At 32.8% G+C, this 24,200-nt stretch overlaps 1 protein-coding gene across 3 annotated transcripts in view; it reads left to right on the forward strand.

Moving 5' to 3' along the window:
- CNBD1 (cyclic nucleotide binding domain containing 1) overlaps positions 1-24,200 on the forward strand; it is a 457,457-nt gene that overhangs the window by 217,087 nt on the left and 216,170 nt on the right. For all 3 annotated transcript variants that reach the window (XM_053896366.1, XM_053896367.1, XM_019453410.2), the window contains exon 6: positions 20,303-20,493. In XM_053896366.1, the coding sequence (XP_053752341.1) occupies positions 20,303-20,493 (191 nt within the window). The remainder of the gene's footprint in view (positions 1-20,302; positions 20,494-24,200) is intronic.

Raw genomic sequence — 24,200 nt, forward strand, 5'->3', positions numbered from 1 at the left:
TATTCTTGTGTTAGTGTTTGTAACTACATATTTGTTTTTTTCAAAAGTTTTTAAAATTACAGCTGGAAACAATAACTATTCTGATGGTTCTTATAACTTGGGTGATTGATTATTAAAATGTGAACTTCCATTCCTTGACAAACACTTATCAACTTAATTTGATCTTTTATATTTAATGAGGTTTTTCAATTCATATTTCAATAGAGCTTTTTGAAACACTTTATTAAAAAATGTAGAAGTCTTTGTCTTTACATATATCTGTATCAAAATCCTTCTCTTGAGTTTTTAAGATATCTGATTCTGACAGCCAGTTCTGTTTCACTATCAAAGCAGTCAATTCATTAAATATCTGACCTTTGTAAATCTCTTCCTTCATCCAACTTTAAAAAAAGGTGCAACAAAGTGTCTTTCTCACTCCCTTTTCTTTATTCATGTATGTCTTTCACCCCCTCTGCTATTATTTAAAGTGTTCCTCCTAGTAGCTCCTTGTCACCAGGCTGCTGACTTCAATCTGTGGCTGAGGCTTTGGTTTCTCGCCTGCAATTCCACACAGCTGTTTGCTCTTCTGTTCTCTTCTGGAAGGTTCTTTGGAGTTTTGTTATTTAAAGCCGCTTCCTAAACTCACCATTTACTCACTCATCTTCTCATTCAGTTTTCTTAAACAATAAAATATTAACAGGGATAACAATATTATTTAAGTACTGATTTTAAGTACTGAATAATACATATATGTCTCTAGTGTAAGTGAAATGGAACTAAAACATAATTACTATGAGATTACTTATTACTTATTTACTATATTAATATTACTATATCTAGATATTACCTATATTACTGTAATAAAAATTATATAAACTATACACTAGGTATAATAATCTTTATGCCATATATATCTATATATATCTATATATGTACATATATCTATATCTATATCTATATCTATATCTATATCTATATCTATATCTATATATGTTACTTAATTCAAGTAACTTCAAGAGTTTTCCGTTGGATCCCTTATATTATGGCCTGAGCAGCAGGCATTTTTATGATTGGCAACCTAAAGCTCACGAAAGCTGAGAAAATTAGCTTACTTGAGAATTCAATTTAGTGGCTAACATGGAATTAGATCCTAGATCAAAATTTATTACTATCTACCATTATATTAACATTGATACATTTCCATGAAATAATTATTATAAGGGATTTTTTCTTTTATATCTGTATCATCTTTACTGTTTTCTTTTTGAAGTCAGTTAAGTCTTAACAGTGTTATTTCTCTTTTATTTCTTTCACTTTATTTTATTTTATTTCCACCTTTTATGAGGTTATTTCAAAAACACCATAGTTCTTCACTTAAATAAACTTTTGTATTTGTTTTTAATGATAAAAAATATTTTTATATTACTAAATTTTAACATTTTTTTAGCCTGCATAGACTTTCTTTTCTGTTGTGATTTAAATTTCATACAACATATAAAAACACAGTAATGGGGCACCTGGGTGGCTCAGTCAGTTAAGCATCCCACTTCAGCTGAGGTCACAGTCTCACAGTTCATGAGTTCAAGCCCTGCATCAGGTTCTCTACTGTCAGCACAGAGCTCACTTGGGATCCTGTCCCTGTCTTGCTCTGCCCTTCCCTCACTTATGTGCACATTCTCTCTCTCAAAAGTAAATAAAAAACTTAAAAAATAAATTAAAAATAAATTAATTAAAAACTAAAAACACAGTAGCTAATTCTCATAGAAAATTTAGTGGGCATCTTTTCCATAAGTAAATTGACCATAATTCAAATAATATGCTCTTACAATAGAAATAGGTAAATATTTAGTTCTACCATAAAGATTAAGAGTCTCTTAAAGGCAAACATGGTCTTGAAGAACATGCATTGATCCTAAAGTATGGATGTGCTTTCACTGCAACTAAGGAGTTCCCTATGATTCATGAAGTTTTGTCCTTGAAATCTGGCCAGAAATTTTTTTCAGTATTTATCTGCATTCTGAGGACCCAGTTCCATTTCTGTCTTTCCCCATCCAAGAGATGGTTGTGAGAAAATTAATACAACAGAAACAAAAAAGCCCTTCAATCACATGGCAATACCGAAGACCCTTTACCTTGATATTTATTTCTCTAATATTGCCATTGATTCTTACTTTCTTAAACAGTGAAACTTATAACAAGAGATAATGTTAAAAGTATTCAACACCTGGGGCGCCTGGGTGGCTCAGTCAGTTGAACCTCCGACTTCCGCTCAGGTCATGATCTCGTGGTTTGTGAGTTTGAGCCCCGCGTCGGGCTCTGTGCTGACCGCTCAGAGCCTGGAGCCAGCTTCGGATTTTGCGTCTCCCTCTCTCTCTACCCCTCACCCACTCGCATTCTGTCTCCGTCTCTCTCAAAAATAAATAAACATTAGAAAAAAAAAGTATTCAACATCTGATCAGAAATCAGAACAGGTGCTACCTAAGCACAATAAATACCTACTCTGAACAGTTGGTACAGGAGTATTAGTAAGCAATACCAGCCATATGTGCATAATTTCCTCCATTTCTGTTATTGGAATATTTTCAACTAATAAGAAACTACTTTTTTTTTGCTTTATATAATTGCACTACTCAGTATCTAGAAATTGATAGTTTTTTTAACCTATCTGATTTTATTTAGATAATAGTCAGAATGGAACTAATATTTTTCAACCTCTCTAGGCTAATTTTTGGATTGGCATATTTCAGAAGAGATGACAGCATTGCCAAATTATGGGGAGTTGTTTTTAAATAAAGTTTTTTATGTACTTTTGTTATATGTGCAAAAACCCCAATGTGGTATTGTGCTAAATGCTTAGGAAGGAAAACGGCATAGAACTGGCTTCCATTTCATATAATAATATAAACATAAATAAGTAAATTTATGTTTATATTATTGATAACTGTATATTATTTAACAACATGTATTGTGTGTTTGATATGTGCTAGTGACTGTCACTGGAACTTATTTTCTAATGTGGGAAAAAAGAAAATAAATATAAAATTAACACATAATATAACTTCAGGAAATACAGTCTATGAAAAAAAATAAAGCACAGGATTAGAGAAGGGCTAGAAATTGGAAAAAATTAAAAAAAATTTTTTTGATGTTTGTTCATTTTTGGAAGACAGAGAGAGACAGAGCACAAGCAGGGGTGGAGCGGAGAAAGAGGGGGACACAGAATCTGAAGCAGGCTCCAGTCTGAGCTGTCAGCACAGAGTCTGAGTCAGGGCTTGAACTCACGAGCCAGGAGATCATGACCTGAGCCTCAGTCAGACGGTCAACTGACTGAGCCACCCAGGTGCCACGGAAAAAAATTTTTAATGATGATAATAATTACATATTTTATTTTATTTTTTTATTTAAAAATTTTTAAGTTTTTATTTTAATTCCAGTTAGTTGACATACAGAGTTACATTCAACAATTCCATAATTGTGATTCAATAATTCCTAACATCACCTAGTGCTTATTACAAAAGTGCACTCCTTAATCCCCATCACCATTTAAAAACCCATCCTCCCACCTACCTACCCTCTCTAAACCATCAGTTTGTTCTCTATAGTTAAGAGTCTGTTTCTTGGTATGTCTCTCTCTCTTTTTTTTCCTTTGCTCATTTGTTTTGTTTCTTAAATTCCATTATGAGTGATATCATATGGTATTTGTCTTTCTCTGACTGACTTATCTCATGTAGTATTATACTTTCAAGCTCTATCCATATTGTTCCAAATGACAAGATTTCATCTTTTTATGGATGAATAATATTCCATTGTGTATATATGCTAATCTTCTTTATTCATCTATAACTGGACGGTTAGGTTGGTTTCATAGTTTGGCTATTGCAAATAATGCTGCAATAAACATAGGAGTTCTTGTATCTCTTTGGATTAATGCAATTAATAGTGCAATTACTAGATCATAGGGTAGTTCTACTTTAATTTTTTGAGGAACTTCCATACACTGTTTTCCACGGTGGCTATACCAGTTTCCTTCCTACCAACAGTGGAAGATTGTTCCTTCTTCTCCACATCCTCACCAACACTTGCTGTTTCTGGTATTTTTTGTTTGTTTTGTTTTGTGAAGTGATTCTGACAAATGTGAGGTGATATCTCATTGTAGTTTTGGTTTGTATTTCCCTAATGATAAGCGATGTTGAGCATCTTTTCATATGGTTGTTGGTCTTCTGTATGTCTTCTTTGGAGAAATTGATAAGCCTCTAACCAGACTCATTAAAAAAAAAAAAAAAGAGAGAGAAAGAGGACTCAAATAAACAAAATCACTCATGAAAGAGGAGAAAAAACAATCAATGCCACAGAAATACAAACAATTGTAGTAGAATATGAAAACCTATATGCCAACAAGTTCAACAACTTAGAAGAAATGGATAAATTCCTGGAAACATAAACTACCAAAAGTGAAGTAAGAAGAAATAGAAAATTTGAACAGACCCATTACCAGCAATGAAATTGTATCAGTTAAAAAAAAAAAAGTCCAGTACCAGATGGCTTCCCAGGTGAATTCTACCAAACATTTGAAGAAGCATTAATACCCATTATTCTCAAACTAATCCAAAAAAATAGAAGAGAAGGAAAACTTCCAAATTCAATCTATGAGGCCAGTATCACCCTGATACCAAAACCAGATAAAGACACCACAAAAAAAGAGAAGTATATAGATGCAAAATCCTCAACAAAATAGTAGCAAAGTGAATTTAACTATACATTAAAAAAATCATTCACCGTGAATAAATGGGATTCATTCCTGGGATGCAAGGTGGTTCATATTCGTAAAACAATTAATGTGATAGTCACATCAGTAAGAGAAATGGTAACAAACCACATGAGCATCTCAATAGATGTAGAAAAAGTATTTGACAAAGTACAACACTGATTCATGATAAAAACTCTCTGCAATGTAGGTCTAGAGGGAACATATATCAACATAATAAAGGTCTTATATGAAAAACCTACCCCCAACATTATACTCAATGGTGCAAAACTGAGAGCTTTTCCCATAAGGTCTGGAGCAAGACAAGGATGTCTACTCTCACCCCTTTTAAAAATTCAACCTACCATTGGAAGTCTTGACCACAGCAATTAGAAAACAAAAAGAACTAAAAAGCATCCAAATTCGCATGGAAGAAGTAAAACTCTCACTATTTGCAAATGACATAATACTATAAAGGAAACCCTAATGATTCCATCAAAAAACTGCTAGAACTGATACACAAATTCAGTAAAAATACAGGATACAAAATCAAGGTACCGAAATCTGTTTCATTTGTATATACTAAAAATGAAGCAGCAGGAATTGAAGTTAAGAAAACTATCCCATTTACAATTGCACCAAAAACAATAAAAAACCTACAAATAAACTTAACCAAAGAGGTGAAGGAATGGTAGTCTGAAAACTATAAAACACTGATGTAAAAAATTGAAGACGACACAAAGAAATAGAAAGACATTCCATGCTCATGGATTGGAAGAAAAAATATTGTTAAAATGTCTATATTACCCAAAGCAATCTGTAGGTTTAATGCAATCCCTATCAGTACACCAACATCATTTTTCACAAAATAATTATATATTTTATATAATATTTATTGATCTGACACTATTGTAAATTATTTATAAGTACTATGTCCTTAATACTTTCAAAACCCTATGACGTGTATGTTATAATCCTTATTTTATAAAAGACAAACTTGAGAGAGAGAGATATTAAGTTAAGCTAGACAAGATAATACAGGCAGAATGGTCAGATAACACATAAGATGCCTTGCTATGTTAACATGCAAAATAAGAATTGAAAAAATGATACTATTAATTTAATATTTGAAAGGCAATAAGACTTTTGAAAGTAACACTTTCTTCAGTGTTTTAGGATGACATTTCCTAAAGAGTATTCATAGAGTTCAGCTGCAGATAATGGACGTTAAAAGAAACAGCTGTAAAAATAAACCAGAGAAGCCCTTTTGAAATGGCATGGTAAGGACTTCCAGAAATCCATAAATGCACAGAAAATATTGGCAAAACGGTCATTATCAAATTTTCAGAATTCTGAAAAAGATCTATAACAATCCAAGATACATTTATTCAAGGACAATGGTGGAATCTTGGTAAGAAGAGTGAGTTTTACAGCATTTTGACTTGCCCTCTTCCCATCACACTATAACTTAGTTCTGCAGTAACCTGAACAGCAGCAGCCTTGCAATTATGGTCGCCATGAAAATCAGCAACATCCACTGAAGGTGGCGGAATAGGTTTGGATCCCTCTTCAAAGTTCCATCCAAGAGATTTGTCACAATTTGATCTGTCTCTTGGCTTCCAGGAATAAGCCCATTCATAGAGGCTATATATTAAAACAAACAAACAAAAGCAAAAACAAGTCAACTAATCCCCAAACAAGCAGAGGAGAAAAGAGATATTAAATATTATGATGATCATAAATGGAATAGAGAATATAAAAATAATACAGCAAATCAAAACCAAAACTATGTTTTTTGCAAAGAATAAAAAAAACATTTACCTATATTTATTAAGAAAAAGGAGAGAACATTCAAATTACTAAAATCAGCAATGAAAGTGTGAACATCACCATTGACCTTATAAAAATAAAGATTATAAGGGAATACACAATAACTATATGCCAAAAAATTATATACCTTAGATATAATGAACAAATTTCCAGAAAGATACAAACTATCAAAACTGGTTCAAGAAGAGATAGGCTATCTGAATAGATCTATATCAAATAAATATATTTAATTAGTAATTTAAAAAATATTCCCACAAAGAAAAGCCCAGATCCAGATGGCTTCATGTTGAAGTCTACCAAATATTTAAAGGAGCATTAATACCACAAGCAACAAATAATCTGAAAATAAATTAAGAAAGCAATTCCGTTTACAGTAGCCTCAAAAACATAACCTATTTAGGAATAGATTTAACGAAAAAGTGTAAATAAATAGAAATATCTCAGTGTTCATAGATCGAAAGACCCAATTTTGTTTATATGGTAATACTCCTAAATTGTTATACAGATTTAACACAATCTCTAATACCAGCTGTCTTTTTGTAGGGGTTGGTAAGCTGATTCTAAAATTCATATGGAAATTTAGAGGGCCCAGAAAAGAAACAACTTTTTTTGGAAGCAAACAACAAAGTTGGAGGACACACACATCTGATTCTGAAACTTACTACAAACCTACAGTTTCAAGGCAGTGTAAAACTGCCACAAAATAGATATAGAGACTAATGGAATAAATTGAAGTGCAGATATAAAGCTTTAATTTCATGGTCAATTGATTTGCAACAAGGGTGTTAAGAAAATTCAGTTGTGGAAAAGATCATTTTTTCAACAAATGGTGCTGGCACAACTGGATATCCATTCACATGCTAAAGAATGAAGTCAGACCTTTAACTCATACCATATATAATTACTAATCTAAAATGGATCAAAGACCTAAATGTAAGAACAAAACTATAGAATTCTTAAAAGAGAATTTACAAATTAATCTTGGTGGCCATGGGTTAAGCTATGCTTCCGTAAACATGACACGGAAAGCACAAGTGACCAAAGAGAAATTAGATAATGTGGACTTTATAAAATTTTGGACTTCAAAAGCACAATCAAAAAAGTGACAATGCAACCCTTTCAATGGGAGAAAGTTTTTGCAAATCAAATATCTGATAAGAGACTCATCCAGATTATGAAGAACTCTTACAACTCAATAATAAAAAGCCAATTAACTCAATTGAAAAATGAACAAACTATCTGAACAGTTACATTTCAAAAGAAGATAAACAAATGGCCAAAGAGCACATTAAAATGCCCAATATCATTAGTCATTAGAGGATTGTATATCAAAACCACAATTATATACCACTCCATACCTAGTAGTATGGTTTAAATATAAAAAATAAACAATAATAAATTTTGAGGATGTAGACAAATTGAAAGTCTCATACATTTCTGATGGGATTATAAAATGGTGAAGCCACTTTGGAAAACATTCTGACAGCTCTTCAAATGTTAAACAGAAAGTTATCATTTGATCCAGCAATTCTGCTCTTAGATATACCAGATATTATGAAAACATACACTTATGTGAAGCTTGTACACAAATGTTCATAGTAGATTTATTCACAATAGCCCCAAAATGGAAACAGCCCAAATTTCCATCAAAAGATAAATGGATTTTTTTTTAAATATGCTATATCCTCATAATAGAATGAGGATTCTATTTGTATTTGGCAATACAAAAGAATGAAGTACTGATACATGCCACTATCTGAATGGATCTTGAAAACATTTTGCTAAATGAAAGAAGCTAGTTAAAAACAATAGATATTTATAATTTCACTGATATGAAATGTCTGGAATAGGAAAATTCATTTGAGACAAGAATTAGTAGTTGACAGAAACTTGGGGAATGGGGCATGAGGCATGAGTTTCTTTTGAGGATGATGAAAATATTCTAACATTAGTGTGTGATGCTGAATGTATGTCTCTTTGAATATACAAAAACAACAAAAAGGAAAGAAAAAAAACACTGAATTATACATTTAAAAAGAGTGAGTTTCATGGAATTTGAATTTTATCTCAATAAAGTCTTTAAAACCTGAGGTAAAATTCACATAATATTAATGATTAATCACATTATTTTTTTTTAATTTTTTTTAATGTTTATTTATTTTTTTTTTTAAATTTTTTTTTTTCAACGTTTTTTATTTATTTTTGGGACAGAGAGAGACAGAGCATGAACGGGGGAGGGGTAGAGAGAGAGGGAGACACAGAATCGGAAACAGGCTCCAGGCTCCGAGCCATCAGCCCAGAGCCTGACGCGGGGCTCGAACTCACGGACCGCGAGATCGTGACCTGGCTGAAGTCGGACGCTTAACCGACTGCGCCACCCAGGCGCCCCTAATGTTTATTTATTTTTGAGACAGAGAGAGACACAGCATGAGCAGGGAAGGGGCAGAGAGAGAGGGAGACACAGAATGTGAAGCAGGCTTCAGGCTCTGAGCTGTCAGCACAGAGCCCACGCGGGGCAGGGCTCGAACTCACGAACTGTGAGATCATGACCTGAGCTCAAGTCGGACGCTTAACCAACTGAGCCACCCAGGCGCCCCCGATTAATCACTTTAAAGGGTACAATTCAGTGGCATTTAGAACATTCAAAATGTGGAACCATCACTACTATCTCGTTCCAAGATATTTTCACCAACCCAAAATGAAACCCAAAACACAACAGCAGTTATTTTCCATTCTCCTTTTCTTAGCCCCTGGTAGCCACTGGCCTGTTTTTTATCTCAATGGATTTACCTATTTTGGAAAATTCATATGCACAGAATCATACAATATGTGACCTTTCATGTCTGCCTTCTTTCACTTCACATGTTTTTGTGGTTCATCCACATTGTATCATGTACTTCATTCTTTCTATGGCTGAATAGTCATTGTATAAGCTACTGTTTAAAGTACTTTTTTTGAACCAGTCAGAAACCATTGGAGACCATTAATACATTAATATATGCCAGCACCTGGAGATCCCTGAAAGTTGAGGTCAATAAACTTTAATAAATGTTTAACATTAAATATATAAAGAAAAAACAAACCAACAGAAATTAGTTTTCTGAGGAAACAGATTTGTGGAAGTTCAAAGACTTCAATATGCCAGCATGCATGGAATGTTTCCTGCAGGATACTACATAGACACTAAATGATTGCTGAAACAAGTTACCTCAGTGTTTTCCTTACCCCCCTCAGGAAGCAGCTCTATGCAGCATACCTGGGGAATACTACCATAGGAGAAAGAAACTTCTTCCTATTAGCTTTTTTAAAAATATCTTATGTTAGAGTAACAATGTTTCATGATGTGTATATTCCTTAACTACTTTTAATCATTTGATAGATGTATCTTAGCTTTGTAGGACTGTCCCTTTCTTATGTTTGAAGACTGAAATTCAGCCTTACTAGTTCAACTCTAGTGAAGGGTTAAACAAGGGCCTTTGAATCTGAAGCCAACCTTTTGTTTTCTTTTGCCTTTTCCTGCCTCTTCAAGCAAAAATAAAACATGAAATAAAATAAAATAAAATAAAATAAAATAAAATAAAATAAAATATAACATAACATAACATAACATAACATAAAATAAAAACATAAAATAAAATAAAATAAAATAAAATAAAATAAAATAAAATAAAATAAAATAAAATAATTCGTTAGGTAATTAAATTCCTGCACATCTACAATATCAAGAAACAATGTTTTTAAATGCATATCATCAAAAAGTTCATGGAGCAATATGTAGCATTAACTGATACACTTCTTTTATGCATAATCTAGAATGTCTTTGCTCACATAATGGATCATAAAAAGCAATGTTGCTTTTATGATCCTTTCTAGTGTGAGAAGAGCTCTGCATGGTGATGCTCTTATCTACCAAAAGAAGAATGGTTCTTGATGTGATATGTCCTTTTCATGACACCTGGATTTAGTGTTTAATGTAAATTTCATCTTTTAAATGTTCAGAGTACAGTGTGACACTTTGTAAAAGTGACACTAATAAGAGGGTTAAGATGGTTTTTTAGTGGTAAAGGAAAATATATAGAACTGTTTATTTTAAAACAAGATAGAACATTGAAAAATGTGATCTTAGGGAAGATAATGGTGTTTAGTTATCATAAGTCAGAAGTTAGAACATGTAAAATAATAAAAGTTATTTAAATGATGTATTGGCCCCAAATTTGGTATTTTGTAGAGGAAATTAGTCAAATCATCAGTTTTGCATCCACAAAGTTTTTCCCACGAACTTTAAAAATTTACTAAAATTTACAAATTTAGTATTAAAATGTGGTATAGCTTAATATTAGGAATCACAGTGAAATTTTCCAAAAAACATATTTTGAATCCCTATGTACAAACTTCATGATATTTAATTATTATTAGAAATAATGGCTTTGGGTAAGCCATTATTTCTAAAGCTCAACTTATTATTTATATGGATTTTTTTTTCAAGATTAACTGGCTTTTATTAACAACCATGAACCAAAACTTCATCTTGTTATCCAGGGGTGTATCTTAATCCAGAAAATAGTGGAGAATCCACCTGAAAGTTATATTTCTTAAGAGTAGATATTTTTTTTTAAATCTTTACTGAGATTTTTTTCTTTGTTTTAATAGACCAGAAAGCTTTTGATAACTACTTTATGTAATTTGAGGTCAGGAAAAACACATTTTTTGTGTGTTGTAGGTGCTTCTGTTTATTTTTAGAGGTAAAAATATTCTTAATTTACTACCTGCAAACTTCTAGGCATAGATACTATAACACTTTCTTCAGGCATGACTTAACCTCAAATTCTTCAGCTTTCTAAAGCTATTTTTTCTTCTCACCTCACCCAACAAGAGTTGACTCTAACACACTTATGTTCGTAATCTGAAATATGGCCTAACCTTCAGTGCTGGGACAAAATAACCACTCAATAAATATTTGATAAGTTAATATATGCAATAATCAGTAGTGCAGGTAATTTCCAACCAATGCAATCTTGGATACACAGTACTGATTCACAATAATTTTTGTTCATTGATAGTCTGAAAATAGATGTCACTCACTCATTCTTTCAGATAAAGTAACACTTACCTTTGGATTATACCAGTGAATCCAATAGTCATATACCCAGATGCCATCCTTTTGATCTTCCCATATAGAAGTGATTTCTAAATCCTTATAAATAGTCTGTTATACCCTGGTACAAGATATTTTAAATAATGTGTTTTATGAAGAATATATATGTGTTTGCACTACATTGCTTGCTTTTTTGAGAACTCTTGGGAGAAATATATTCAGTGGTATTGAGACTTCCAGTCAAGTCATTAAAAAAAATCTCTTGTGGTTGCTAAATCAGATAACTGATTATATTAAAAATTTTTTAAAGTAAGGAAAATGGAAAAAAATGCTCCATTATCTCCTTGTAAATTTATAGGTTTTTACAGAGTTTGTTTTGTAATTTAATTTATTCCTGCCTCTATCTGTTTTTTTCTTACTCAATTTTCCTTCATTCTATTTCTTCACTGATTTTTAAAACAATAATGTATACATTTTTATAAGCTTACTTATAATTCCTTTTAGATAACAAGGTAGAGTCTAAATAAATGAATGAAATATTTTACTGAAAAAAATCAGAGGCCTTGTTCTTAACATACATGTTATAGATATGAACAAGCAATTTGAAATATGGAATTTTCTTAGTCCTTTTTTTTGTGAGAACTAAGTAAAAATATTAAGAAATAATAAGTTTTAAGGTTATTAAAAACAATCACCAATAATTTAAAACATAAATTCTCCTTTTATGAAATCTCTACAATATTTGACTGGAATGTCAGTATTGATACTATTCCAGTGGAGGGTCTTTGCCCAAAATAAAATGAAATAAATTTCTTTTCACCCCTTCTAGTTAGCTCTATATTTATTTGAGTTTTTTTTTTAATCTTAAACTAAATATCCAGTTTTACTTATAGATCATCTTCCATAAGTTATAGCAATATTTAAAAAAAGGTTATGAGACATGTGCTTGAAATAACTTCTCCTGGCACCTTATGGGTGGAAAAATTGCCCCAAAGAGAAAAATTTCATGTCCAAAGATACCTTAATATAGTAAAAGTTGTGAAAAGGTTATTCATTGCCTTTGTTATATTATCTCTGGGACCACTTAGAACTTATAATGAGGATACCATGAATTAAGCCACCTGGCTTAAACTTCACATAACTTTCTGAAATTTTCCTAAACTCCCATCTAATGGGCTGAGAAAAAAAGGGGCAATCAAGGAGAGTTATTTTATTTCCCAAACGCAGAATTCTAAGGGAAAAAAAAATGAGTTAGTCCCCAAAGGTTTTATTAGATGCTTTGGAGAGAAATATAATAAGGACCATTAACTAAGCTTTCACTCATTCAAGTATTTGCTAAATGTCTAAAATAATCTAGGCAATGTGCTATGGGCTGGAGGGACACAAAAAAATGTCAGAGATCCTTCTCCAAAAGGCTAGAATCTATTGGTGATATGGAACATGCAGAGTGTCATGACAGAAATTCTGTGAAGAAAGATCACAGACGAGGGGCATTAATCAGGAAAACCTTCCCTGGTATATAGATAACACTTAAACTCAATTTTATAGGCCAAGTAAGAATTAGCCAGGTGACAACATGACTTTATTCATCCAATTATACCTCTTTGAAACATGTAAATCCCTTTAGAATGGTTGATTTTAGTTGAACCAGTGAGGGGGAGATCCTTAGCCCTGAAATCGCAAACATGTTTGCTTTAATCAAACTTTATATGTGGCATTCAAACTTTTGAAAAGTCGCTACAAAATGAGTAAACTTCCCCTTATTAGTATTCTCAATTCCTTTTGAATGCCTTTTGTTTACCTAATTCAAGTGTGGTTAAAAGATATTTTTAAATATGAGGTCCTCCACTAGGAAATTTTTTCAAGTCCTTATAAAAATTCTTTTTTGCCTTTCCATGTCATGAAGTTTGACTAGATAAATAATTTTAGGAAACTTATTCTTTTTTTTAAGGATTAAAAATTTTTATTTATTTTTGAGAGATGAAGAGCACATGAGAGTGAGTGGGGGTGAGGGGGCAGAGAGAGAGGGAGAGAGAGAATCCCAATCAGGCTCTGTACTTGGGGCTTAATCTCACAAACCATGAGATGGTGACCTGAGCTGAAACCAACTCAGACTGAGTCACCCAAGAGCCCCTGAAATTGATTCTTAACCAACTTGATTTTATTGAATTCTTTTACTTTTGCAAAGTCTGAGAATCAAGATTTAATGCCATTTTAATCTATATTGTTTTAATTCTTACAGTCAAATTTTTCTTAGATGCTTGGAGTATTCTGTGTTTTTCAAAAATTTATATAAAATAATTTTGTGTACTTAGAAAATTTGAATAAGAAACCTATCTTATATGTTCCTTCTCATTGCTTAGGAATTTCAAATGCTTATATTTATCTTACATTATTAATAAATATATTTTTGTCACAATTCATAAGTTTAACACCACTTTGTGATTTATTTATTTTTTTGTTAAAAAAATTTTAATGTTTCTTTATTTTTGAGAGAAACAGAAACAGAGACAGAGTGTGAGTAGGGGAGGGGCAGAGAGAGAAGGAGACAGAATCTGAAGCAGGTACCAGGTTCTAAGCCATCAGCAAGAGTCTGATATGGGGCTCAAGCCCATGAAACCATTGAGATCATGACCTGAGCCAAAGTCAGATGCTCAACCGACTGAGCCACCCAAGTGCCCCACCACTTTGTGATTTTTAATTAATATTTCGATTGTTCTTTGAAAGCTTAACTCTATTGTAATTTTTTTCTCTAAACCTTTTTTATTGTGTTTACATCATTTTTCTATATATTAGAGGATCAATTTCAGATGTTACATGAATTCTGAGAATTTCCTGTTAATTGTGTTATAGTCCATACTTTTTTGATTCATTTTTAATTCAATTTATGTTATTTTTTGTTTGAGGATTTTCTTTTTCTCCCAAAATTTTTGTATGAAGTCACCCCAAAGTTTATCTGACTCTGCATATATTTCTGAAAGTTCTTCTAAATTCTTTTATTTTTAATCTTTACCAAACTAATTTTGGTAGATTAATAAATAAGGAAAAGTAAAATTAGTTACATTAATTTCAGGAAATAATTGAGGCTCAACTTCTTACTTAACTTTGTAACAAAGCAGTAAGTAGTATAATCCTGAGATTTTTTATAAAATCACTGAAAGTAACTTCTGTGTATATGTCTCTATATATTTCCTATAATTATATTTTTATATATACACATATGCATACATTTTATTTAATATGTGTGCTTATACACAATATCATACTGCATAACTATACATATAATATACTGCATACATGCACAATACTCCTATATATGTAAATGTATGTGTTTTTGTGGGTTTGTATGTGTTGTGTGTATCCTTCAGATGTTGGAATATATTTGAAAGCCTACAGAAGTTAAAATGATTTGTGATTTTTAAGAATTTACTTAATGATTCTGAGCCTTAATTTCTTCATCTGAAAAATGTACTATGATGTATGACATTTGGATTATTAAAAAATTCGTTAAAGCACCTAACATAGGCATGGCAAATATTTGATGCTCAATATGTGATACTTGCTCTTCGTGACAAATTTAGTGTGTTTGGATAACAGAAAGAGCTATGTTTCTAGATTTTGGAACTCTAGATAGAAAGGTTGTTTTTTAACAAGCCCTTTTTTTTGGAATAGCCAGTCAACCCACTATTAAGATCTAAGAATATTAACCATATGGAGAAAATCTAAGGACAGGTATAGTTTCAATCCTAATCAAGCACTATTATTTTGCTCAATAATTAACAATGTCCTTTTCCATGATCTCTATTTAAATTACTCTCCATTTTCTTGTGAACAATTAGTTATAATATTAGTATACTACCAAATCTCTTTCTAGATTTGTTTTTGTTATATAGTGTTTATACCATAAATATGTACTTACAGGTATACATATATTGACTTTTATTTGTTAACATTTTAAACTAGTATATATTACTTTAAAATGTGCTTTTTTTACTTAAAATGAAACACGACATCTGTGTAGGTCACACATGTAGTCTTACTTTACCACAATTGAAACCATAGTTCTATAAAACATATACTGAGACAAAGAGAGCAGGGCAGCAGACAGGGAGAAGGTGCTGATGCTGACTTATGCAGGTTGTCATAGTATTTGTTGTGTTTAAATACTGACTCTACCACTACTGGTTCTTTGAGGTAGGGCTGGATTTTTAGTAGCTCAGTGACTTCTGTTTCCACAGTTGTGATATTGGAGCAATCCTAATACCTGACTCATAGGATCGCTAAGAGGATAAAAAGCATTAATATATGTAATACGTTCAGAACAGTGGACAAAGAAAGTAATAAAAAATGTTTATCATCTTGTAATTGCACATTTTTTCCTACAGTTTTCCCCCACTCTACATCTGCATAATATCCATTCTATTAACATACCATAGAATGACATTTCACTTCTAAACACATCAGTGTTTACCTGGAATTCAATATTTCTTTCCAGTCCTTTATTTTTTTAAGGTAAAATTTACATATAATGATGTGCATATATATATATATATACACACATACCTTAAGTGTGTCACTTGATGAGTTTTGACAATTACTCTAATCCAAACCTCTATCAAGATATAGAACTTTACCATTCCCTCAGAAAGTTCTTCCCATATTTCTTGCCAATCTCTGGCCCACCCACCAGAGGCAACTGCTCTTTTCTGTCTTTCTCACCTACCTTCCTTCCTTCCTCCCTCCCTCCCTCCCTTCCTTCCTCCCTCCCTCCCTTTCTTCCTTCCTTCCTTTCTTTCTTGTTCTTTCTTTCAGTATAAATCTATCTTGTGTGAAACTTTTAGAACTCTAACAAAATCAAATGATATGTACTCTTTATGAAAGCCTTCTTTCAATCAACATAATATTTTTGAGATTCATTCATGTCACATGAATCAATTGTTCATTCATTTTTATGGCTGAGTAGTATTCCATTGCATGTATATACCAGAGATTTTTTTTATATATTTTCTTCTGGTTGGATACCTAAGCTGTTTCCAGCTTTTAGTTCTTTTATCCATTATGCTAATGTTGCTAGTAACATTCTTGTACAAGTCCTTTTTTGGACATCTACTTTTGTTTCCTCTGAGTAAACACGTAGAGCTGTATTACTGAAACACAGGTTAGATGTATGTTTCATTGCATTAGAAACTGCCAGACATTTTTACAAAGCAATTGTACAACTTTACACTCCCACCAACAATGTATGAGAATTCCATTTACTTCACATCCATGTCAATATTTGATTTTTTCAGTCTTTAAATTATTCTGATTTCTCTGTCTCTCTCTGTCTCTTACTCCACCCCTCATCTTTCTCTCTTTCTCTGTTTCTTTTTTTAATATAAATTTCCTAAAGTATGTTTGAATGCTGGCATTTTCTCTTTTTAAAATGTTTATTTATTTATTTTTGAGAGAGAGAACATGTAAGCAGGGGAGAAAGATAGAAGGAGACAGAGAATCTGAAGCCGGCTCTGAGCTGTCAGTGCAGAGTCCAAAGTGGGGCTTGAACTCAGGAGCCTGAGCTGAAGTCAGCTGATCATGACCTGAGCTGAAGTCACATGCTTAACTGACTGAGCCACCCAGGCACCTCTCTCTCGCTGTTTCAAAATAAATGCACTTATAAAAATTCTGGTTTTTATAAGTATTGGAGATTCTTATTTTTTCCTTGTACTTTTTCTGTATTTTTTTAATTTTGGAAAAAATATTTTTAGCAGTAAATTGAACAATTATTTTATGAAGTTTAAACAGCTAAAAAAACACTTGTCAATGTCAGGAAAATAATTATAGTACTTGTAGCTTGGGAAAATATTTCCAAGAATTTAATTACATAAAGATACAAAATATACTGTATCCCAAACCAATTGTAGTAAAGATAATTTTTCCGAGAACTGTTTTAGATGAATGGAGAAATGATTCAAGTGATTATGAGGAAACTAAGGACATAGATTTATGTAACATGTTTAAATAAAATAGTTTATGAACTTTATATTAAGTGAAGTATTTCCAAATTAATATTGTTTAATATGAGATTTTAAGTATTATTCACTAATTCAAATATTATAATTAAGTCTTTTTCATCTGTATCTCTAAAAGTTTATTAATTCATGTTGGCCAAAAATTTTTAAAATAATCTTCTCATTGGTAAAATTTAGTTATTTATATCAGTTTTGAAATTTATAGTTTATTTAAACTCAATCAATGGTAACTGCCACATAAAAATTTATTATGTACAATACAGAAAATTTTGACACATGTAGATAAATCGATTTGGCATGACAGGGTTTGAACTGGAAGTTGAAGAACATGTTGACTCTCCCAGATTCAGAATCAATGCAACACTAGGATCAAATCTTAGGCCCTCCCCTTGCCTCCTAGACCAGCACTTGATACATTTGTAGTACTTTATTTGGAAAGAAGGAATCATCAATATATAATGAATCATTTAAAATGGTATCTACCTATTACTACTAATAAAATCATGGTATCTATGTAAAAAATAGTCCTCTCTTTACCATTTCAAATGCAACGTCATCTTTATATATAAGTGGAGTTAGCACCTTCCAGAATAGAGTAATTTGACTTATTCTTTTGGTGAGTATAATTTGAGGACTGATGAAATCTTTTCTGACTAAAATATTTTCCATGAATCTCAAAGTCTACTCCCCCTCTAATTAGTTTAACTCCTTAAGGGGCTCCTTAATATTACAGATATTTAAAAAATGTAATTGTGAAAACTAATGCATTGTAAGTAGAGATTAATTGTTCAAGTTCACTGTCACTGGGCCAAAGCCTGAAGGAAAAGGAAGGTTTTCTTCAGAGAAACAGAAGAGTTACATTCATCAGTAAAACAAACATATTTTATGGTTAGAGTTAAGTGAAAGTACAATATTCACAGAAACTGTTTTCAGCTGTGAGTAATAGAGAACTAAAGGACACTAGTTTACAAAAGTTTAGGATTTATTTAGGTTACATAATGCGAAGTCACAAGCCGTATTTAAAGGTGAATTTCCTGAGATTCTCCTTGCCTTTTCCTTTTAGTTGCAAGATGCTTCTCCAGCTCCAACATCATAACTTTGTTCTAGGTATCCGGGAAGAAGGAGTAGCATGCACGTTTGGAAAGCAAAAATTCTCCCAGTGTTTTATTAATTAGAATCATGTCACAGGGCGATGCATATAAGAATATCTGCAAAACGTAATTTTTAAGCGCGTATGTAGCACTCAATAAAATTGTGGTTTGGTGGTAAAGAAAAAGGAGCATATTAATATTGGGTAGGCAATTAGCAGCCTTTGGAACAAAATTATTTCATAAAATGTACCTCTTTCTACAATTTTTATTCTATGCTAAGAATTGCCAGTTAAGTCTATACAAAAACAAAATACAAATGTATTTATTGGAAAACAGCTTTACCCAACTGCCTTTCCCCCTATGTAACTGATCAAAATCATTCCCACTCTTACAACATTTTATTGTCTTTCCCTTTACAGTGTTCTTTCTACAATGTAGTTCCATACAGCTCACCTGACAGCTATTTAAAAGCAATGTGTCTGCAATGCTTTCACCACATGGATTAGATGTTTAGTGACAAGTGATATTGTGCTATCCAGAAAGACATCTATTTTAAGCTCAAGTATTCAGGCAAAACAACCCTTGCTTTAAAGAAGACTGAAAATCACTATCCTGTCGTCATTGTATACAGATGGTAACCAAGAAAGCCCCACTAATAAAGCACTTATTTAGAAAAAAGCAGAAAAGGCAAGCAGTTGGCATCACTTAGACATTAAAAAAAATTGCCCCTAAAAATCAATTTGTAAAGTTTCTATTTGTAGCAAAATAATAAGAAAAATTTAAGAAAAAATCTCTTTTCACAGCACTTGAATAATTTGCTCCAATCCTAAAAAGTAATGTAAACATTTGGAAAATGACATCATCTGGTTCCCAGGTCCTGTTTCTTCAAAAGGTCAGGTTTCAGAAGAACTAGAATGGATTTAAGTTGTATCCAAAATGCTCACAACTGAATAAACCAACCAAACTTACACAGGAACATAGTTAAACTTTAGAAGCTGGAATTAGAGGAGCGATTGTGGAGAGTTAAATTGTGAAGTATGAGAAATACTGGAAAAAACTCTTCCTCCTATTAATGATCTGCATCTCCAAACTAGCTTCTATGAACAATCATCATCATGTCCAAAGAAAAGACAAAAATTAATAATAGATATATATTCTTACTTATATAAAATAGGCAAAATGGCATTTTTGAGGAGGAGGTAACATTTTAAAGAGTTCAAGGAGTTTTCTGATCCTATTTTTCTCAAAATGTCTTAAACCCATTAACTGTAATATGCTTTCAAGTTTCTTTTTCCAGAATCTATCAGTTCCATGAGGATTGATTATTGTAATTGTCAGAAAAAAATTCTCCAGATGTGGAAACATGTCTTTGCTATTCTTTTTTATTTGAGTAAATTATTTGTGAATATCTAAGTGCTATGTTAGAGTCCTCATTGAATAGAAGAAATCTACTAAAAGCAATGCAAGTGTAATATGATGTGGTCATGTCTATATCAAAGAACCTGGGAAATAAAGTCAACAGTATATCTTTTTTGGTTTTGTTTTGTTTCAGTGGTTGGAAATGATGGATTTTATATAATACTAAAAGGTTCAGCTCGACCTCAAACAAAGGCATATAAAGATCTGATTGACGAAAATGAGTCAGCATCCTCTTTCATACCTCAGAGTTTCCAAGGATTTGTTTCCAACGAAGACTTCAAAAACATACTTGCTGAGATGCACACACCTTCATGTGATCCAATGGTAAGAAATGAATATTTCCTTTTTCCATAAGCAACCAAAGTATCATTATTGTAAAATTTGATCTCTGATATGTAAAACTAGATATCTGAGTGAGTTCTTAAGTATTAAATATAAAAAAATCTTTTAAAAATCTTTATATCTTTTAAAAATGAAAATTATCCTGGGGCACCTGGGTGGCTCAGTTGGTTGAGTGTCCGACTCTTGGTTTTGGCTCAGGTCATGATCCCAGGGTCATGGGATCCTGCTCAGCATGGAGCCTGCTTGAACTTCTCTCTCTTGCTTTGCCCACCACTCCCTGCCCTGCTTGTGCTCTCTCTACGTATATCTAAAATTAAAAAAAAAAAAAAAAGAAAATTAAACTATTAATATTGAACTTGAAATTTGTTTAAGAAATTTTAATGAGAGATGCCTTCAACAACATACCACCCACTGGCAGGGATTATATAGTATATTTGATAACCAGGACAACTAGGATGGCCAATGTGATTGGATCACTGAATGAGGAAGAGGGTGGTTTGAGATAGGGAGGGGGAACAGGTAATTTGAGGAGAAGAATACAGAAGACAAATCATGAAAGGTCTTTTTAATCAAGTTAAGAATGTATGCTTATCCTATTTATCTTAAGAGCAATGCTAAAGTCAAGGTGATTCCATTACAAGGTCTTGCTTGAAGAAAATCCTGTGTTTATATGTATTATCAAGACTATCAGCTAGCCAAAAAATTAAAGTTCAGTATTTTTTGGATCTCTGGATACTCTCTGTGGGTGTCAAATGTAGTTTGACTAGAATTGTAGCTTAAAAAAAAGCCAGTTTTAGATTTAGAATAGTCAAGATGTTTAGGATAGAAAAAACAAAACAAAACAAAACGATGAAACCAATTAAAGCCAAATTATTCAGCACTACGGATTGAAGTCAAGAAAACCTAGGACATTCTCAGGTTCAAGAAGAATGAGGATGGATAAAACTATGAAAGAAAGATGAAGATAAAAAATGAGACAAGAATATAAAAGTATATTGTTGCTGATCACACAGGAGCAGGTAATGTTTCTGATCTTTCCTTTTTTTTAATCTTTATTTATTTTTGGGAGGGGGTGGTGGGGAGGGACAGAGAGAGAGGGAGACACAGGATCCAAAACAGGTTCCAGGCTCTGAGCTGTCAACACAGAGCCTGATGTGGGGCTCGGACCCATGAACTGTGAGATCATGACCTGAGATGAAATTGACATTTAACTGACTGAGCCACCCAGGTGCCCCTGATCTTTCTTGATAGAGATGAAAAAGAATACATTTGTCACTCAATGGCCACATACCAGGTACCTGATGCCATTTCATTATACTTGAGGGAAAAAATACCATACTTGACACAGTAGCTATAAGTAGAGCTACTTCTTGGTCCACTTTAATGTAGTCAACTCTACTCTTCCAGGGCATATTTGTTTGTTCATTTGGTGAGGGCAAAACTCATGAATAAATGGGAATGTGATGGGACCACCACTTCTGAATTCTGCATTAGGTCTGTGAAAGTAGTACTAATCTGTCATTCTGCTTGGGATGAAGTGTGTTTTTCTCCAGTTTAGTTGAGTTGTCATTAAAAAGTAAAAATGGTGTGTATTTAAGGTGTATATCTCAAATGTAAATAAGGTAAAATTATCACCACAATCAAGCTAATTACCATATTCATCATCTCACATAGTTATATTTTTGTGGTGAGAGCACTTAATATCTACCCTCTTATCAAATTTCAGGTATACAGTACAGTATTGCTAACTTTAGTCCCCTGCTGTACATTATATCTCTAGGATTTACTCATCTTGCATAACTGAAACTGTAGTCTTTGAGCAATGTCTTCATTTCCTCTACCCCGCAGTCCCTAATAACCAACATTTTATTCTTTGCTTTTATGAGTTTGACTATTTTATTTACTTTTTATTTTTTTAAATGTTTATTTATTTTTGAATGTGGGGGAGAGAGAGAGAGAGAGAGAGAGACAGAACATGAGTGGGGGAGGAGCAGAGAGAGAGGGAAACACAGAATCCAAAGCAGGCTCCAGGCTGTGAGCTATCAGCACAGAGCCTAATGCAGGGCTCAAATTCATGAACAGTAAAATCATGACCTTAGCCAAAGTCAGATGCTTAACCTATTGAGCAACCCAGGCGACCGAGTTTGACTATTTTAGATTACACATGTAAGTGAGATCATAAAATATTTGTTTATCTATGTCTGGCTTATTTCACTTAACATGGTGTCCTTCAGGTTCATCCATGTTGTAACAATTGACACTTTCTTTAACCATTCATCCATGGATAGACATTAAATTGTTCCCATATCTTGGCTATTGTGAATAATGATGCAATGAACATGGGAATGCAGATATTTCTTTGAGAGAGTGTCATTTCTTTAGTTGTCTACACAGAAATGAGATTAATGGATTGTATGGTAGTTCTATTTTAAACTTTTTGGGGAAACTCTATATTGTGTTCAGTAATGGTTGTACTAATTTACATTTCTATAGTATACAAAGATTCTCTTTCCTCCACATCTTTCCCAACACTTACCTTTGTCTTTTTGATGATAGCCATTCTAACAAGTGTGAAATGATAACTCATTGTGGTTTAAATTTGCATTTTCCTGATAATTAGTGATATTGAACACTTTTTCCTATATCTGTTGGCCATTTATTCTTAACATATGAAATTTATTGTCAAATTGGTTTCCATACAACACCCAGTGCTCATCCGAAAAGATGCCCTCTTCAATGCCCATCACATACCCTCCCCTCCTTCCCACCCTCCCATCAACCCTCAGTTTGTTCTCAGTTTTTAAGAATCTCTTATGCTTTGGCTCTCTCCCACTCTACCTCTTTTTTTTTCCTTCCCCTCCCCCATGGATTTCTGTTAAGTTTCTCAGGATCCACATAAGAGTGAAAACATATGGTACCTGTCTTTCTCTGTATGGCTTATTTCACATAGCATCACACTCTCCAGTTCCATCCACGTTGCTACAAATGGCCATATTTCATTCTTTCTCATTGCCACGTAGTACTCCATTGTGTATATAAACCACAGTTTCTTTATCCATTCATCAGTTGATGGACGTTTAGGCTTTTTACACAATTTGGCTATTGTTGAAAGTGCTGCTATAAACATTGGGGTACAAGTGCCCCTATGCATCAGTACTCCTATATCCCTTGGGTAAATTCCTAGCAGTGCTATTACTGGGTCATAGGGTAGATCTATTTTTAATTTTTGAGGAACCTCCACACTGTTTTCCAGAGTGGCTGCACCAGTTTGCATTCCCACCAACAGTGCAAGAGGGCTCCAGTTTCTCCACATCCTCGCCAGCATCTATAGTCTTCTGGTTTGTTCATTTTGGCCACTCTGACTGGTGTGAGGTGATATCTGAGTGTGGTTTTGATTTGTATTTCCCTGATGAGGAGCAACGTTGAGCATCTTTTCATGTGCCTGTTGGCCATCTAGATGTCTTCTTTAGAGAAGTGTCTATTCATGTTTTCTGCCCATTTCTTCACTGGATTATTTGTTTTTTGGGTGTGGAGTTTGGTGAGCTCTTTATAGATTTTGGATACTAGCCCTTTGTCCAATATGTCATTTGCAAATATCTTTTCCCATTTCGTTGGTTGCCTTTTAGTTTTCTTGATTGTTTCCTTTGCTGTGCAGAAGCTTTTTATCTGCATGAGATCCCAATAGTTCA

This window comes from Panthera pardus, unplaced genomic scaffold (genome assembly GCF_024362965.1).
Source record: "Panthera pardus isolate Hobbes unplaced genomic scaffold, ASM2436296v1 HiC_scaffold_7, whole genome shotgun sequence".
In the NCBI taxonomy this organism is placed as follows: Eukaryota; Metazoa; Chordata; class Mammalia; order Carnivora; family Felidae; genus Panthera; species Panthera pardus.